Consider the following 18,958-nt stretch of genomic DNA (forward strand, 5'->3'; position numbering starts at 1 on the left):
GGCTTTAACCCACTGAGCCACCCAGACACCCCTCCTTTCTCACTTTTAAAATAATGTTAAGGGCAGGGGATCCCAGGACTCTGGGATCGTGGCCTGAGCCAAAGGCAGACACTTAACGACTGAGCCACCCAGGAGCCCCTAGTTTTTAAAGACAAAAAATGTTTGCCTTAAAATATGTCTCAGATTGGTCCAGTGTGAGTATGGTGCCCAGAGGATTCAGAGTCAAAGGATAAGGCCAAGGGAGCTATGACTTGCTCCTTGGGTGGAGCAAGGCATCCTATTCCTGTTATGAAGTTTTGGTGCTTTTCTCCCCAGGTCTATCATGCGAGGATGTGACAACATGTGCAGCTACTGCATTGTTCCTTTCACACGTGGCCGGGAGAGGAGTCGGCCTGTTGCTTCCATTCTAGAGGAAGTGAGGAAGCTTTCAGAGCAGGTGAAAAGCTCTCTAGGCTTTTGTCTTGTAAACGTGTTTTTAGGGGGATGAGAACAACCTTTCTCGATTTGCTACCTGTTCTGTCTCTAAGCCGTGTAGGTTTAGAACCCATACCTGGCCGGAAAGAAATACCTGGGTGCATGTCTTTGATTTGCTGCTTATGAATTATGGGCAGATCCATGTGAAGTTTGTTTAGGAGGCAGCACAGTGGAATGGAGAGAGCATGAGTTTAGAATCAGATGATTGAGGGGCGCCTGGGTGGCTCAGTGGGTTAAAACCTCTGCCTTCACCTCAGGTCATGATCCCGGGATCCTGGGATCGAGCCCCGCATCGGGCTCTCTGCTCCGTGGAGAGCCTGCTTCCTCCTCTCTCTCTCTGCCTGCTTCTCTGCCTACTTGTGATCTCTGTCTGTCAAATAAATAAAATCTTAAAAAAAAAAAAAAAAAAAAAGAGATGATTGAGTACGAATTCTGGCTGTACCATTCTCTGGTTTGGTGCCTTGGTCACTCAGCTATTATCTTTGAAACACAGTTTCCCAGTCTATGAAAAGAAGATAAAATAGTAACTTTCTTGCTGGGTTTTTGGGAAGATTGTTGTAGTTTAAATGTCTTTCTTTTTTTTCTTTTCTTTCCTTCCTCTCCTTTCTTTCCTTCCTTCCTCTCTCCCTTTCTCTCTTTCTCTCTTTCTTTCTTTTGTAAGAAATCTCCACACCCAGCCTGGGGCTTGAACTCACAACCCTGAGATCAAGAGTCACATGCTCTACCAACTGAGTCAGCCAGGTGCCCATTTTTTTTTTTTTAAGATTTATTTATTTTTAGAGAAAGAATGCATGAGGAGGGGGAGGAGCATAGGGAGAGGGAGAAAGAGAATCATAAGCAAACTCGGCGCTAAGTGTGGAGCCTGATGTGGGCTCAATCTCATAATCCTGAGATTATGACCTGAGCTGAGACCAAGAATCAATACTCAATTGACTGAGCCACCAAGGTGCCGTAATTTTTTTTTTTTTTTTTAAGATTTGTTTATTTGAGAGAAAGGAAAGGGGTAGAGGGAGAGGGGAGGGGAGAGAATCTCAAGCAGACTCCCCACTGAGCGTGGAGCCCACCTCAGGGCTTGATCTCAGGACCCTGTGATCATGACCTGAGCCAGAATCAGGAGTTGGCCCCTCAACTGACTGAACCACGCAGGTGCCCTGCCCCTAAATGTTTTTAAACTACCTGGCATATAGTAAATTTTCAGAGAATGATTTATTTGTCCATTCTAGGGAAACTTCCCAGATATCTTCCTCATTTTATCACAGAGCCAGCTTGCTAGTTGAGGGACAGAGAATAGATGAGGTTAGTGAATCCCAGCAGAGGCCGGAGGGGAGATAATTGCTATTTTCTTCCTGTTGGGGGCTGGTCGCCGCTAACTCTAGGCCTGGATCTTCTAGCGCTGAAGAGGAGGATGTAGTTGGGAATATGGAGCTTTTCCTCCACTAGAGTCTCCCTCTTTCCTTCCTTGCTTGCTCAAGAACTGTGGGAGCCAGCTCCTGCTCCATTTTTCAGTCAGCAGTTTGTCTCTGTTCTTACACTCTAGCACTGCTCTCTTCTCATCTCCCGTTCCCCAATTCTCAGTTCCCTGCTTTGCTCCCTGGCTGCTCACAGGCACTGTGAGGTCTTCTCCCTACCCCTCCTTTCCACGTGCTTCCTGGTCTCAAGTCGTCTCCTCTCCCCTTCCAACTCCCCCACAGTACCAGAACTACTCATCAGGATAGAGACGTTCTGTATACTATTATTTTTTATTTTTAAAAAAATACTTTATTATTAGAGAGGGAGCACAAGCAAGGGGAGCAGTAGGCAGAGGGAGAGGCAGACTCCCCCTGAGCAGGGAGCCCAATGTGGGGCTCATGACCCAAGTCGAAGGCAGACGCTTAACCAACTGAGCTACCAGGTGCTCCCAAATTTCTTTCTTTTTTTTTGTTTTAAGTTTATTTATTTTTAAGTAATCTTTACACCCACCGTGGGGCTCGAATTCACAACCCAAGGGTCCAAAGCTCTACCCAGCTGAGTCAGCTAGGGGCTCCTCAAAATTTCTTAATTGTCCAAAATACCTTTTTTTTTTTTTTTAAGATTTTATTTATTTATTTGAGAGAGAGAGAGAGAGAACACAAATGGGGAAGAGCAGAGGGAGGAGGAGAAGCAGACTCTCCGCTGAGCATAGAGACTGACATGGGGCTCAATCCTGGGACTCCAGGATCATGACCTGATTCAAAGGCAGATGCTTTACTGTCTGAACTAACCAGGTACCTCTGTGTAAAAATACCATTTTTTTTTAAATTTTTAAACCAAGATCCAATCATTTTATTTGGTTTTTATATTTCTTCAATCCCTCTTTTTTTTTTTTTTTTAAAGATTTTATTTATTTATTTGACAAACAGCAAGAGAGGGTACACAAGTAGGGGGAGTGGGAGGGGAGAAGCAGGCTTCCCACTGCGCAGGGAGCCCAATGTGGGACTCAGTCCTAGGACCCTGAGATCATGACCTGAGCCAAAGGCAGAGGCTTAACGACTAAGCCACCCAGGCGTCCCTCTTCAGTCCCTCTTAATTTAAAACAACCCTTTCAGTTTTTTGTTGTTTGCTTTAAATGATACATTAAGTTTTTGAAGAGATCAGATATTGCTGGATTTGTCTGATGCTTCTTCATGTTGTCATTTAAAATATTCCTCTGAATTCTGGTACACATTGGAAGTTAGGTGTAAAAGCTTGATTCAAATTAGGCTAAATATTTTGGGAAGAGTATTTCATAGGCAGTGATTATATAATATTCAACTGGCAGAATGCTGTCAGAATTTGATTTATTGTGTTACAAATTAACCATTATTATTGAACTTTGAGTTTGTGTCCAGGTTTTTGCTACTCTAAAAAATGCTTTGAAGCTAATTTTTATTTAAGATTTTAGAAATTCTGAAGTTGAGTTCTTCAGACAAGATGCCAAATGTGAAATTATTGGGTTAAAGACAGAATAGAATACATTTATGGATGGCTCTTGGTAGGGTCAGCTAATTTCAATGAAACTACGAAAAAAGTTTTAATTTGCTTCCGATGTATTTATTTTTCCTTTTTTAGGGGCTGAAAGAAGTGACACTTCTTGGTCAGAATGTTAATAGTTTTCGGGACAGTTCAGAGGTCCAATTCAACAATGCTGTGTCTACTAACCTCAGCCGTGGCTTTTCTACCAACTATAAACCCAAGCAAGGGGGCCTTCGTTTTGCTCACCTTCTGGATCAGGTCTCCAGAGTAGATCCTGAAATGAGGATCCGTTTTACCTCTCCCCACCCCAAAGACTTTCCTGATGAGGTGAGTATCGACAGAGAACTGTGCCAAGCTGTTATCAGTATCCTTTTTATAAAAAAAAAATTTTTTTTTAAAGATTTTATGTATTTATTTGACAGAGATCACAAGTAGGCAGAGAGGCAGTCAGAGAGAGAGGGGGGAAGCAGGCTCCCTGAGGAGCAGAGAGCCTGATGTGGGGCTCAATCCCAGGACCCCGGGATCACGACCCGAGCTGAAGGCAGAGGCTTTAACCCATTGAGCCACCCAGGCACCCCTTTTAAATTTTTTTAAGACTTTTATTTATTTATTTGACAGAGAGAGATTACAAGTAGGCAGAGAGGCAGGCGGGGGTGGGTGGGTGGAGTAGGCTTCCTGCTGAGCAGAGACCCTGATGCAGGGCTCGATCCCAGGACCGTGAGATCATGACCTGAGCCAAAAGCAGAGGCTTAACCCACTGAGCCACCCAGGTGACCCTAGGTGGCATTCTTAAGTGGGAGGCAGCAGTCCTTGAGTCTTGCTCAGAGCATCTTGTGTATTGCTGTATTGCCCTTTAATTTCACCAAAGATTTAAAGTCCACTAAGGTGGGCAGATATGGGATTGATATATTTAAAAAATTTTATCTTCAAGTTCATCAGGGTCGGGTTGTCATCTTCATCTGTAAAATGGGATTAATAATAACCTCCTGCTTTGGGTTTTTGGGAAATAGGTATAATGTTTAAAAAAATTAAAGGTATAATGTAAGGCACTTATCAAAGTGCCTTAGCAATGCATGGAGTGTATAGCCCACATGTGAAACCTTTTTTTTTTTTTTTTTTTTTAGTTTTTTTGTTTTGTTTTGTTTTGGTGAAATCTCTTTTGGCCCCACCCCAACCTTTTCGCCTCTGGATTGTCTTTTTATTGAGCTGTAAGTGTTCTTCATGTATTCATGTATTCATGACAAATCCTTTGTCAATATATTTTTTCAAATATTTGTTCTTAGTTTTAGTTTCTTTAAAGATTTTATTTTTTAAAGATTTATTTATTTTAGGGGCACCTGGGTGGCTCAGTGGGTTAAGCCTCTGCCTTCGGCTCAGATCATGATCTCAGGGTCTTGGGATCGAGCCCTGCATGAGGCTTCCTGCTCAGTAGGGGGCCTGCTTCCCCCTCCCGCTCTGTCTGCCTCTCTGCCTACTTGTGGTCTTTCTTTCTCTGTCAAATAAATAAATAAAATCTTGGGAGAAAAAAAAGCTTTATTTATTTTTGAGTGTGCAAGTGAGGGAGGAATGGTGGGAGAAGGAGAGAGAGACTCTTAAGCAGACTCTTTGAAGAGTGCAGAATCTGACACAGGGCTCGACTCCAGGACCCTGAGATCATGACCTGAGCTGAAATTAAGAGTTGGACACTTAACTGACTGAACCACCCAGGTGCCCTCCCCCCGCTTTTTTAAAACGATTTATTTATTTATTTGACAGACAGAGATCACAAGTAGGCAGAGAGGCAGGCAGAGAGAGAGGAGGAAGCAGGCTCTCCACTGAGCAGAGATCCCAATTTGGGGCTCGATCCCAGGACCCCGGAATCATGACTCAAGCCGAAGGCAGAGGCTTTAACCCACTGAGCCACCCAGGTGCCCCCACCCAGGTGCCCCTTAAGGATTTTCTTTTTCAGTGATCTCCACACCCAGTGTGGGGCTCGAACACAACCATGAGATCAAGAGTTTGCATGCTCCACCTACTGGGCCAGCCAGGTGCCACACCTAGTTCCAGTTTCTTTTTTTTTTCCCCCCCAAAGATTTTATTTATTTGACAGACAGAGATCACAAGTAGGCAGAGAGGCAGGCAGAGAGAGGAGAGAGGAGGAAGAAGCTCCCCGCTGAGCAGAGAGCCCAATGCGGGGCTTGATCCCAGGACCCTGGGATCATGACCTGAGCCGAAGGCAGAGGCTTTAACCCACTGAGCCACCCAGGCGCCCCCTTTTTGTCTTTTCTTTTCTTTCTTTAAAGATTTTTATTTATTTATTTGACACAGAGAAAGAGAAAGAGAGAGAGAAAGCACAAGCAGGGGGAGTGGCAGGCAGGTAGAGCCAGGAGCCAAGCAAGGAGCCCGATGTGGGGCTCGATTCCAGGGCTGTGGGATCATGACCCGAGCCAAAGGCAGCCGCTCAACCATGTGAGCCACCCAGGTGCCCCTACTTTCAGTTTCTTGATGGTCTTTTTTTTTTTTTTTTAAGATTTTATTTATTTATTTGACACAGAGAGAGAGAGAGAGAGATATGACAAGTAGGCAGAGAGGCAGGTGGGGGGGGGCAGGAAGAAGGCTCCCGCTGAGCAGAGAGCCTGATGCGGGGCTCGATCCCAGGACCCTGAGATCATGACCAGAGCCAAAGGCAGAGGCTTAACCCGCTGAGCCACCCAGGCGCCCCTTCTTGATGGTCTTTTATTTTTTTATCTTAATTTTAATTTTTTTAAAGATTTTATTTATTTGAGAAAGAGAGCTCGAGCAGGGGAGGGTTAGAGGGAGAGGGAGAAACAGGATTCCTACCCTACTGAGCAGGGAGCTAGATGTGGGGCTCAGTCCCAGGGTCTTGGGATCATGACCCGAACCGAAGGCAGACGCTTAACAACTGAGCCACCCAAGCATCCCTTGATGGTGTCTTTTAAAGTGGTTAATTAGTTTGGAAGTTAGATGAAACAAATACCATTTTTCTTTTCTTGTCTCTGTCACCCCATGGCTTGAATTTGATCTCTGCTTGCTTGCTTTGCTTTTTGAAAGCAGAAATGCCATCAGGTGAAATGTCTGGGACAGATAACATGGCTTGAGTAAAAGTAAAGGATTTGGGTAATTCATGTGTTTGGTTTAATTGGCCTATTAATTACTTGAAAATTAACCTTGGTAGAGAAACAGTGGGAGTGGTATTCTTTTCTGCAGGATACTTTGGTGAGACTTTGATGGCCTTTACTGTGTTCTATCTGATCAGGTTCTACAGCTGATTGATGAGAGAGACAACATCTGTAAACAGATTCACCTACCAGCCCAGAGTGGAAGCAGCCGTGTATTGGAGGCTATGCGGAGGGGGTCAGACTTAACTTGGGGATGGGGCATCCTGCACCTTTCCATGTTTTCTTAAGGACCACACCATGTCTAAGGACCTAGTATAGTGTGTGGCACATAGTAACTGCTCAATAATTATCTGTTCTATTGATAAACTCATGGACATAATAACTTGCTTCTGTTTACTCCAGAAATATAGACTAAGGACTGAATCACTCATGTCATTTGTTTAGTATTTCTTTTTAAGATTTATATTTATTTTATATAGAGAGGGCACACATGGAGGGAAAAGAGAGTCTTAAGTAGACTCTGTGCTGAGTGCAGAGCCCAACAGAGGGCTTGATTTCATAATCCTGAGATCACAACCTGAGCCAAAAACAGTCAGATGCTCAACTGACTAAGCCATCCAGGCCCCCCAGCACATTTTTTATTAAGCATGAACTGTGTGGTACATTCCTTTTGAAATTGGAATCCTGTAGCTTTTAACATTAAAGCCTTTTAAGTCTTGGAATTTAAACATATCTCTGTTCACTTACTTTGGGACTAATATATATTGCAGAGGTAAGACTGAAAGGGTGAGGTGACAAATGGCAACCCGTATGGAACTAGTGCCTTGTCTTGTTTTCCACTATTTTAGGGCAGTTTTAGAGATCCTCTAAAGTGTTTAATCTGTCCTCACTAAATAAAAAAAGACTATTTACTTTTTTGTTTTTTTAAGATTTATTTATTTGAGAGAGAGAGGATGAGTGGGAGGGGCAGAGGGAGAGGGAGAGAGAATCTCAAGCACACTCCTTGAGCATGGAGCCTGACATAGGGCTTAATCTCATGACACAGATCAGGACCTGAGCTGAAACCAAGAGTCTGTTGCTTAACCTATTGCACCACTCAGGTACCCTCTACTTATTTTTTAAAAAGGCCTTTTAAAATAATGTATCTCTTGAATTAAAGATTTGTGGGCTATAGATTAGGTTATACTACAGGATTTGTATCAAAAGGACTCTTGTGTACTTTAACCTACTTTTGTACTGTCCTATGTGGTTGAGAAGTGGTTATATGTGGTGATTCGTAACGTTATCTTTTTGTAGCATTCCTTTAAAGAAGATTGGTTCATCTAAGCCTTTTCTTCTTGTTCTTTATTGCAGATATTCAAGAGAAGCTTACATGGAGCTAATTCATCATATCAGAGAATCTATCCCAGGTACGTTTAAGAAATATTCTGTCGAGCACATCACTCTACCAGTGGCCACAGCGTTTTTGTTTTGACGCTGCCTTATGACACCCTTCATGCTGCTTTTGCTCCTCTTCATTTTTCTCTTCCTCTCATTTTACTCCTCTCTGGTTTTTTAATGTGTTGGTCTTGTTAGATGTGCACAAAAGTATGGATCAGTTTGTGAACTCAAGGTGAAAGAGATTTCTATATTCTTCATGTTTCTGGACATATGAGCAGACCTTGATCTTTCTTGTTAGCTGGCAAAGGTAGTTTGGTCTAAATTAGTTCTAATTTGGGGACAATTGGTATCTTTAAAAATGTACACATTTTTAGAGGTAATTCCTTTCCTATTATCTGAACTCTTACTCCTTTTTCTCTTTCCCTTTTCTCCTAATAAAATTACTTTGTAGTCTTTTTTTTTTTTTTTTTTTTTTTAAGATTTTGTTTATTTATTTGACAGAGAGAGACATAGTGAGAGAGGGAACACAAGCAGAGGGAGTGGGAGAGGGGGAAACAGGCTTCCTGCTGAGCCCAATGCGGGGCTTGATCCCAGGACCTAACTTTGTAGTCTTTTTAATTTAGATTTGGTTGACAGTGTCTACATTTGTTTCCAAATTACTTATTATTGTAACTTGAATTATGCATCGTTTCATTTTGGAGGGGCAGGATAGTGTGGAGGTTTTCTGGGCTGCAGTTTCCTCATCTATAAAATAAGAGTTAGTAAGGGGCACTTAGCTGGTTTAGTAGAGCATGGGACCCTTGATTTCAGGGTTGTGAGATCAGGCCCCATTTATGGCATAGAGTTTACTTTAAAAAAACAAACATATATATATGTATATATATACATATATATATGTAAAATAGAGTTGATAGTACCTCATTGGATTGTGGGAATAATTATATAGATTAAATTAAATAGGAAAGCGTAGCACTTAGTATTTAATGACCAATAGTTATTGTTCCTATAGTCTTAGACGTTGTATGAAATTGGTTTCAAAGGTATGTTTTTTAAAGAATTTATTTATAAATTTTTACTTATTTTTTTTTTTTAAAGATTTTTATTTATTTATTTGACAGAGAAAGACACAGCGAGAGAGGGAACACAGGTGGGGAGTGGGAGAGGGAGAAGCAGCCTTCCCACTGAGGAGGGAGCCTGATGCCAGGCTTGATCCCAGGACCCTGGGGTCGTGACCCAAACTGAAGGCAGATCCTTAATGACTGAGCCACCCAGGTCCCCCTATTTAAAAAACTTTATATAAGATTTATTTTATTTTATTTTTTTAAGATTTTATTTATTTGATAGAGATCACAAGTAGGCAGAGAAGCAGGCAGAGAGATGGGGGAGGCAGGCTCCCTGCTGAACAGAGATCCCGATGTGGGGCTCTATCCCAGGACCCTAGGATCATGACCTGAGCTGAAGGCAGAGGCTTTAACCCACTGAGCCACCCAGGCGCCCAAGATTTATTTGTTTTATAAATAATTATTTATTTATTTGAGAGAGAGGGAGAGAGTGCTGCATGCAAGGGGAGGAATCAGAGGGAAAAGGAGAGAAGCAGACAGTGCTGAGCACAGAGCCCCACACAGGGCTCGACCTCATGATCCTTAGATCATGAACCAAGCCGAAACCGAGAGTCAGACACTTAACCAACTGAGCCAACCAGGTGCCCTAAAAGGATGGGAACTGGCGTGGGAACATTCTGGATAAGCAGACCTAGCCCATCTTGCTCTGTAACGACTATTTTGTTTCACTTGCACATGAGCTGAGCACCTCCAGGGAAAGTTTACAATTGCTCTCCCACCCTTTGTAGACCACAAGTGCCAAAGGCCTCTCTTGAAGGTAGGCAGCAGTGACGTGTTGTCCTTTGTCATGCGTTGCAGGGGTGAGCCTCAGCAGTGATTTCATTGCTGGCTTTTGTGGTGAGACGGAGGAAGATCACCTCCAGACGGTGTCTTTGCTTCGGGAAGTTCAGTACAACATGGGCTTCCTTTTTGCTTACAGTATGAGACAGGTAAGCCCTTCTTGGGATGCAGGAGAAGCTACTTCTGTGATACAACAGAATTTCTGACTGGTTTCTGGTTGATTGTAGACAACTGGGGAGAAAAGAAAGTGGCAGCAAGGCAGTTCTTGAGAAGCCACGAGGATCTTACCACTCATTTCTTTATTTTTGATTTAATCAACCTGTCTACTGTTTTATACAGTTCAGTGGTTTGAGATGAAAATGGATTGCTTGTGACATTATTTTCATTAAAATACTTTAAATTATGTTTAGATCGTTTAGAATTTGAATGTGCAGGTAGGGATGCTATTCTTCTTATAGGAAAGCTAAAATCATGCAGGACTTTTTTTGGCGTACAGATGTGCATTGTTTCACAGATGCACCTTGTTGTCCTCCTAGCCATCCTCAGCTATTTTAGTTTTCATTTTTTAGGCCATGTGAACCCACTTATAGCCACTAGAGAGCTTCTCTGTACACGGATTCCCAGGAATATAAAGCGGAAGGAGATGAGGAAGGAAGGGGAGAGTAATGTGTAATTCCTGCAGAGGAGGGGTAGTTCTGATCTTTTGCCATTTTCTTGATGGTGGGGATGAATTTGCACAGGTCATATCTCCTCTCTTCAGTCAACTTAGTGGGGGCTTTCTTTGTGTTTGGGCTCTGTCCCTTAAGAATAGATTCTTTGGAGGCTGAAGAGGCTCGGTGGCCAGGAGGCTCAGGAAAGCTGATTGATGAATGAAGGATCCCATGACTTTAGCCACCACCATCACTCAGCTGCCATCAGCAAAGCTAATTCATGTCTTTTAAAGCTCACTGCCTACTGTTCTGTAGGCAGTGTAAGTGGGCTATTGTATGTATTTATGTCTGTTACAGAATTACTTCAGGGATGAAGCTTCAGAGTAGATTTGGGTTCCAAATCTGCTGCTGCTTTTCCATGGACATCACAAATATGCAAGAGAAATTCTTTTCTAATGTTAGATTTGGGAATGGGTGTGCAGTGTGTGGTGGAAGCGTCATGGGGATTAATAGGAGTGTTCACTTTGAGATCTAATTTCTAGGTTAGGGTTAAGGTTATAGAGACCTCAGTAGTCTAGTGGATGAGAGCAAGCATTCAGATTCTGCCAGTCTTACTTAATAACTGTGTGATCTTGAGAATGGTCCTTGGTTTCTCCACCTTTGAAGTGAGAATGGTGTTTGGTAATGGTAAATGCACAATAGATGCAAGTTTTTGTTAATAAGACAAAATAGAGTAAACCCATTCGTCTTTGTACTTCTCTCAAAGGACAAGTGGAATGGCCACACATTGATATATAGGTTTTCCTATAATTCCATACTTATATCTAGCTCAGTGGTTCTTTAACGGTATTACAAACCTATATACAGAAAACTTAAAAAAAAAATGTGTTGGGTGCTTGGATGGCTCAGTTGGTTGGACATCTGCCTTCAACTCAGGTCATGATCCTGGGGTCCTGGGATTGAGTCCTGTCTTGGGCTCCCTGATCAGCGGGATGTCTGCTTCCCCCATTCTTGTTCTCTCTCTCTCTCTCTCTCTTACAAAATTAAATACAATTTTGAGTATGATTTTCATGTACTAAGTTTAGAATTTCACCCTTGTAAAAATGTGACTTGACTGCATAGTTACCTTTCTCTTTCAGAATGTTCCTAGAGCTAGAGAACCCTTCTGGCATGGCTTGGGTCTTGTATATATGACTGTAACTTAGAGGTGGAATGAACTTGGCCCCCCTCTGTCCCTTAAGAATAGATTCTTTGGGGGCGCCTGGGTGGCTCAGTGGGTTAAGCCTCTGCCTTCAGCTCGGGTCATGATCTCAGTGTCCTGGGATCGAGTCCTACATCAGGCTCTATACTTGGTGGGGAGCCTGCTTCTTCCTCTCTCTCTCTCTGCCTACTTGTGTTCTCTCTCTGTCAAATAAATAAATAAAATCTCTAAAAAAACACACAAACTTAAAAAAAAAAAAAGAATAGATTCTTTGGGGTGAGGGCACCTGGGTGGCTTAGGCAATTAAGCATCTGACTTGATTTTGGGTCAGGTCATGATCTCAGGATCTTGTGATCAAGCTCCTTGTCAGGCTTCCTGCTCAGAGGGGAGTCTGTTTGAGGATTCTCTATCCCTGTCTCCCTCCTCCTCTTCCCCAATTTGTGCACGCACGCATACTTTCTCTCCCCCCTCTCTAAAATAAATACGTTCTTTTTTTTTTTTTTTAAAGATTTTATTTCACAGAGAGTGAGAGCACAAGCAGGGGGAGCAGCAGAGGGAGAGGGAGCAGCAGGCTCTCCGCTGAGCAGGGAGCCTGATGTGGGGCTCGATCCCAGGACCATGGGATTATGACTCAAGCTGAAGGCAGACACCTAACTGAGCCACCCAGGTGCCCCTAAAATAAACAAATCCTTAAAAAAAAAAAAAAAGAAGAAGAAGAAGAAGAAGAAGAATGAGGAAAAAAGGGAATTCTATGAGTCCTTGGTAACCTCTCTCTTTCTCTTTTTTTTTTTTTTTTGTAGAAGACCCGGGCATATCACAGGCTGAAAGATGATGTCCCAGAAGAGGTAAAATTAAGGCGTTTGGAGGAACTTATTAATGTCTTTCGAGAAGAAGCAACAAAAGCCAACATGGCCTCTGTGGGTTGTACCCAGCTAGTCCTGGTGGAGGGGGTAAGGTCGTATGTATATATATTTTTCGTTTGTTTTTTGGAACACAATATGTCTCCCTTTTTTTTTTTTTTTTTTTAAGATTTTATTTATTTATTTGACACACAGAGAGAGATCACAAGTAGGCAGAGAGGCAGACAGAGAGAGGGGCAAGCAGGCTCCCTGCTGAGCAGAGAGCCCGATGCGGGGCTCGATCCCAGGACCCTGGGATCATGACCTGAGCTGAAGGCGGAGGCTTTAACCCACTGAGCCACCCAGGTGCCCCTATACATATTATACTTACATATCATAATATTTTGTCAGTTAACCTTTCAGTATATATATCTTTAAAAGATAAGGACTCTTTTTTAAAGAGCTTTATTTATTTATTTTAGAGAGGGGAGAGAGGGTATGGGGAGGGGGAGAGAGACTTAAACGGGCTCCGAGCTCAGTGCAGGCCTGATCTAGGGCTTGATCTCAAACCCTGAGATCAGGACCTAAGCTGAAACCAAGAACTGGACACCAAGAACTGGTGACTATGCCACCCCGTGCCCTAAGATAAGGACTCTTTTAAGAAAAAAACCCAACAGGGACACCTGAGTGACTCAGTTGATTAAACTGAAGTTGTCTGTCTTTAGCTCAGGTCATGATCCCAGGATCCTAGGATGGAGTCCTGCATGGGGCTTTCTGCTCAGTGGGGAGCCTGCTTCTCCCTCTGCCTGCTGCTCACTCACTGTTGCTCTTGCTCACTTTCTCTGACAAGTAAATAAAATCTTAAAAAAAAGAAACCAACATAAAGCTATCGTCATATCTGAAATAATTGACAGTTGTTTGTTAATATTGTCAAATATTTAGTGTTCTAATTTCTGTTTGTCTCAAATTTTTTTTTTTTAAGATTTTATTTATTTATTTGACAGATAGATCACAAGTAGGCAGGGAGGCAGGCAGAGAGAGGAAGGGAAGCAGGCTCCCTGCTGAGCAGAGAGCCCGATGCGGGGCTCAATCCCAGGACCCTGGGATCATGACCTGAGCTGAAGGCAGAGGCTTTAACCCACTGAGCCACCCAGGCGCCCCTTGTCTCAAATATTTTTATATTTTTATGGTTGTTTTGTTCAAATCACAGAACCTGAACACTGTCTTTTAAAAAATTTATTATAAAACAATCATGAACTTACAGAAAAGTTGTAATACGGTACCAAAAATTTTTTTGACTCATTAGAGAATTATTTGCTGACCTGATGCCCTCAACCCCCTCAAATACTGTAGTATATAACTCATAAAACCAGCAACATTCTCCTACATAACTGCAGTGAAACTACCAAAATCAGGAAATTAACCTTGTTACATTTCTGCAATCCAATCCTCCAACCCCATTTAAGTTTCTCCATTTTCTCAGAACTGTCCTTTACAGCAAAAAGATTAAGTTCAGTGGGGCACCTGGGTGGCTCAGTGGGTTAAAGCCTCTGCTTTCGGCTCAGGTCATGGTCTCAGGGTCCCGGGATCGAGCCCTGCATCGGGCTCTCTGCTCAGCAGGGAGCCTGTTTCCTTCTCTCTCTCTCTGCCTGCCTCTCTGCCTACTTGTGATCTCTGTCTGTCAAATAAATAAATAAAATCTTTAAAAAAAAAAAAAAAGATTAAGTTCAGTGTCATATGTTGCATTGTCTTATCTGGTCTCCTTCAGTCTAGAATAATTCCTCAGCCTTTCTTTGACTTTCATTATCTCGACTTGGTGATTATGGGCGTGTTAATTTATTTACTTATTTTTTAAAATTTTATTTATTTATTTGACAGAGAGCACAAGCAGGGGGAGTGGCAGAGGGAGAGGGTTACAAGTAGGGGGAGTGGCAGAGGGAGAGGGAGAAGAAGGCTCCCTGCAGAGATGTGGAAGCCTGATAAGGGACTCTATTCCAGGACTCCAGGATCATGACCTGAGCAGAAGGCAGTGACTCAACCAACTGAGCCACCCAGGCGCCCCAGGCCTATTATTTTGTAGAATGTTCCTTAATTTGAGTTTGAAGAGTTTCCTTGTGGTGGGATTCAGGTTATATATTTTTAGGCAGGCGTATTAGGGACATGATATTGTGTCCTTCCTATTGTATCCTTTGGGGTGGCATACAGTTGTGATGGTTTCATTACTGGTGATAATAATTTTGAACATTTCATTAAGGTGATGTCAGCTAGGCTTGCTGACTGAAAAGTTACTCTTTTTCCTTTTGTTAGTGAGTGTTTTGTAAGGAGAGGGTAAGGAGTCTTTTTAAATCTTACCTGACTGTTGGGGCGCCTGGGTGGCTCAGTGGGTTAAAGCCTCTGCCTTCAGCTCAGGTCATGATCCCAGGGTCCTGGGATCGAGCCCCGCATCGGGCTCTCTGCTCGGTAGGGAGCCTGCTTCTACCTCTCTCTCTATCTGCCTGCCTCTCTGCCTGCTTGTGATCTCTGCCTGTCAGATAAATGAATAAAATCTTAAAAAAAAATCTTACCTGACTGTTGTTTCCCTAAAGTAGTATTAGTTTAAGAACTAAAATACCTTTTCCCTCTGGCTGCTTTTTAAAGATATTTGCTTTATCACTGTTTTTAGAAATTTGATGTCTTGGCATGGCTTTCTTTGTGTGTTTTCCTTGTGATGTGTTAAGGCTTCTTAGTTTATGGGTTTATGATTTTCATCAAATTTGGAGAATTTCATCTATCACTCTTCAGATATTTTTCCTGTACTCCTGCTTCCTGTCATCACTCGTTCTGTTTCTTTTGTCTTTCTGTGACTCCAATTACTTATATATCCAACCACTTGATGTTGTTCTATAGGTCATTGAAGCTGTTCATTTTTTTCTGCCTTTTGTATCTCTGTGCTTCATTATGGATAATTTCTTTTGCTCTGTTTTCATGTTCACTATCTTTTCCTTTGGCAGTGTTTAATCTGCTATTATCTTGAATTTTTAATTTTCTTTTTTTTTTTTTTAAGATTTTATTTATTTATTTGACAGAGATCACAAGTAGGCTGAGAGGCAGGCAGAGAGAGGAGGAAGCAGGCTCCCTGCTGAGCAGAGAGCCTGACGTGGGGCTCGATCCCAGGACCCTGGGACCACGACCTGAGCTGAAGGCAGTGGCTTTAACCCACTGAGCCACCCAGGTGCCCCGAGTTTTTAATTTTCTATATTATATTTTCATCTGTATAAATTACATTTGGTTTTTAATACCTTCCCTTCTGTATTCTTGTTTTCCTTTGAAACTTAGTTTCCTTTGAATCTGATTATAAAAGTTGGTTTATTATTTTGTGATAATTCCATTATTGCTGTTATTTCTTGGTCTGTTTTTGTTGATTGACTTTTCTTTTTTTTTATTTTTATTTTTATTTTTTATTTATTTGACAGAGAGAGATCACAAGCAGGCAGAGAGGCAGGCAGAGAGAGAGGAGGAAGCAGGCTCACCGCTGAGCAGAGAGCCCGATGCGGGGCTCGATCCCAGGACCCTGAGATCATGACCCGAGCCGAAGGCAGCGGCCTAACCCACTGAGCCACCCAGGCGCCCCTTGATTGACTTTTCTATTGATTCTGGGTCACATTTTTCTGCTGGGTATATCTAGTGATTTTTGATGGGATATTTGACATTGTGATGTTCATTTTTGAGGTCTGGATTTTGTGTTGGGCTTTGTTCTGATAGGCAGTTATGTTATTTGCAGTTGAGTTTAATCCTTTCAAGACTCATTTTTAAACTTTGTTAGAAAAGTTAAAAAAGGAAAAGCTTTTTTATCCCAAGCATAGTTTAGCCTCATTATTAAAGTGTGGCTTTTCTGGAGACACTACTGCATGTCCCAAGGAATCAATGAGGATGTCTAGTGGTAGGTCTAGATGAGCTCTGGGAGCCCATCTGCTGACAGTTCCCAGGTTACTTTCTTTGACTGATTCAGTGGAGTTTCACTATACAAGCAGGTGTCAGTATTCAGCAAGGACTTAAAGGATCCCTGTGCATATTTCTATAGCTCTTTTTCTGCTTCCCTCCCTCTTCTTTAGAACTTGCTCTGCAGTTTCTAGCTACTGCAGGCTCCCTGAACTCTGATCTCTTTTTCCGAAATCCAGGGAGAACCACAGTGCTCTCAAGATCTTCCTGCTTTGCATGCTTCTATGTCACACATGCCTTTTGGCAGAATGCAGGGATCATTGGAGGGCTCATCTCATTTGTTCCCTTCTTTTGGGTTCACAGTCTTGTACGGTCTGTAGTTCAGTATCTGAGAATAATGATTTCATATATTTTGTCCAGTTTCCTGGTTAAGGCCAGGGGGTAAATTTGGTTCTTGTCACTTTATAATGGCTGAAAGAGAAAAACTTGTATATTCTAGAAGTTAATACCATTCTACTGGCTTTATAATTCTCCTGACCCCCATCTTCTGTACATTGTGTTGGGGACTCTAGCTTCATGTCTGCCTGTTCATTAGGGTTACAAGTAATCCAGGCAAGACAACCCCAGAACATTCCTGAGTGATTACTGTGAGACTGGATATAGTGAAAGTCAGTTTGCTAACTGCATCACCCATATGTCCTTGCTTTTAGGACTGTTGGAAGTCCATTCCTGAGAAAGGTAATTCTGTAATCAAAGACTGATTGAGTCATTTATTAACATATAGTCAGCAAAACTTTACTGAGTTTCTATAGTGTGCCACACATTGTCCTTGTTGGTGAAGCAGCAGTAAAGATGCAGTCTTCAGTGATTCCTTGATTAAGGAGTGCTCTGTAAGTGAGACCCTTAGGGATCTGAGACAGAGAAGGCATAATTTCTGTCCTCCCGGAACTGAGGACTGACAGATTCATAACTCTCTGTTCTTTTTGCAGCACAGTAAACGCTCTGCTTCTGATCTGTGTGGCCGGAATGATGGAAACCTTAAAGTGATCTTCCCTGATGTAGAGATGGAGGACGTTAATAACTCTGAGGTCAGGGTCAGAGCTCAGCCTGGGGACTATGTGCTGGTGAAGGTAAGGTTTCCTTTGGGGTTTTATCTTGCATCATGAAATGGATGTTGGGTTGGATAATTTGGTAGAATGAAATTTCTTCCAGGAGAAATTCTTTAGTAAAATAAATAGCTCTTCTCAGCCTGAACAATGAAAGGGCACCTTGAACTGAATTTTGAACTGCTCCTAACTAATGCCTTCTTGTTTTTCTTTGCCTTTCTTCTGTCTTAGAAGGGTTCTTTTTAGGAATTTAGTGAGACTGGAGTACACAGTAGCATACAGTTCCCTGCAGCAGAGAGACTAGGAAGTGGAAGTGATTCCGAGTGAGTTCATTGTCTCTGTCAGTGATGAGCATGCCCTTTGAGGTCTCTGATGCCCTACATATCCCTCACTTCTCCTGGACTAGGAGATCCAGATGAATTGGTGTGGGATTTCCCCTTTCTTCCCCCCCGCCCTTTCCTCTCCTTCATGTACTTTCTTCCTACCTCTTTTTCTTACCACACTACACAGGTCTTTTACTGCCATCCTACTTTCCTTCTGGTCCTTATGTCCATTTTACCCCAGAACCAGAGACTGACAGGACACATTCTGATGCGGTAGGCAGGAACAAGGCTTCTTCTCCCACACTAAGCTATGAAGAATATGCAGAAGAGGGAGATGGGGAGAGGGTGATTCTTTTTTCTGTTGATGCTGATTAGTATTATATCCTTTGCCCTGTTCCCCCATGCCTCACCCTTTACTTGCTGTCCTTGCTCTTATTGTCACATCTTTTTTGTCATGGTCCGTGGCCTGTAGCTGAAGAAGGCATGTAGCTTCTTTGGATTGGCCTGGAAATTTTACCACTGCGCGATGTTCTGTTCTGTCCATCTGACAAAAGCTTAAAACACAGTCAGTTTGCTGGTTGGGGACTTTACGTGATCCTATTTCCTTCTGGCTTTGTTTCAACTGGGCTTTGTCTTACTTTAAGAATTTACTAAGTCTAATAATTGCTACTAGACAGCAATGTGATTGACTTGGAAATAATTCCTCATAGGCTTCTCCATTTGTTCTTTTTTGGAGGACACTGTCTTGTTTGCTTATTTCTCTGTCTTTTGAATGTTTGCTTTTTTGGTTTTTATTTGCTTTCCCACCCCTCCTCCTTTTCACTATAGCTAAGGGTTACTTGAAAAGGGAGATGAGGTTGTTGTGCTGGCTTGTATTGTTAGTTTGATATTCTTTTATGTAATGGAAAAATTCCATCTGTCAAGAAAGGTAGAAAGTTTATGCTGTATTACTTGCTACTCCTTTTTTTCCCCCAAGTGACATAAAACCCACAGGTAAGATTTAGTGGAAGGATCTAAATGAAGAAGGTGCTGTGGAGCTGGGGTTCTTTTTTTTTTTTTTTTTTTTTTTTTTTTTTT

General features: G+C 42.3%; 1 protein-coding gene across 1 annotated transcript in view; it reads left to right on the forward strand.

Annotated features, from left to right (window-relative positions):
- Nucleotides 1-18,958, forward strand: part of CDK5RAP1 (CDK5 regulatory subunit associated protein 1) — a 31,361-nt gene that overhangs the window by 8,113 nt on the left and 4,290 nt on the right. Inside the window, 7 exon segments of the mRNA XM_032858883.1 lie at nt 316-436; nt 3,541-3,771; nt 6,701-6,798; nt 7,917-7,972; nt 9,863-9,993; nt 12,496-12,645; nt 17,442-17,582. Coding sequence (XP_032714774.1) covers nt 316-436; nt 3,541-3,771; nt 6,701-6,798; nt 7,917-7,972; nt 9,863-9,993; nt 12,496-12,645; nt 17,442-17,582 — 928 coding nt within the window.

Source organism: Lontra canadensis, unplaced genomic scaffold (assembly GCF_010015895.1).
Source record: "Lontra canadensis isolate GAN:19392208 unplaced genomic scaffold, GSC_riverotter_1.0 scaffold16, whole genome shotgun sequence".
NCBI lineage: Eukaryota > Metazoa > Chordata > Mammalia > Carnivora > Mustelidae > Lontra > Lontra canadensis.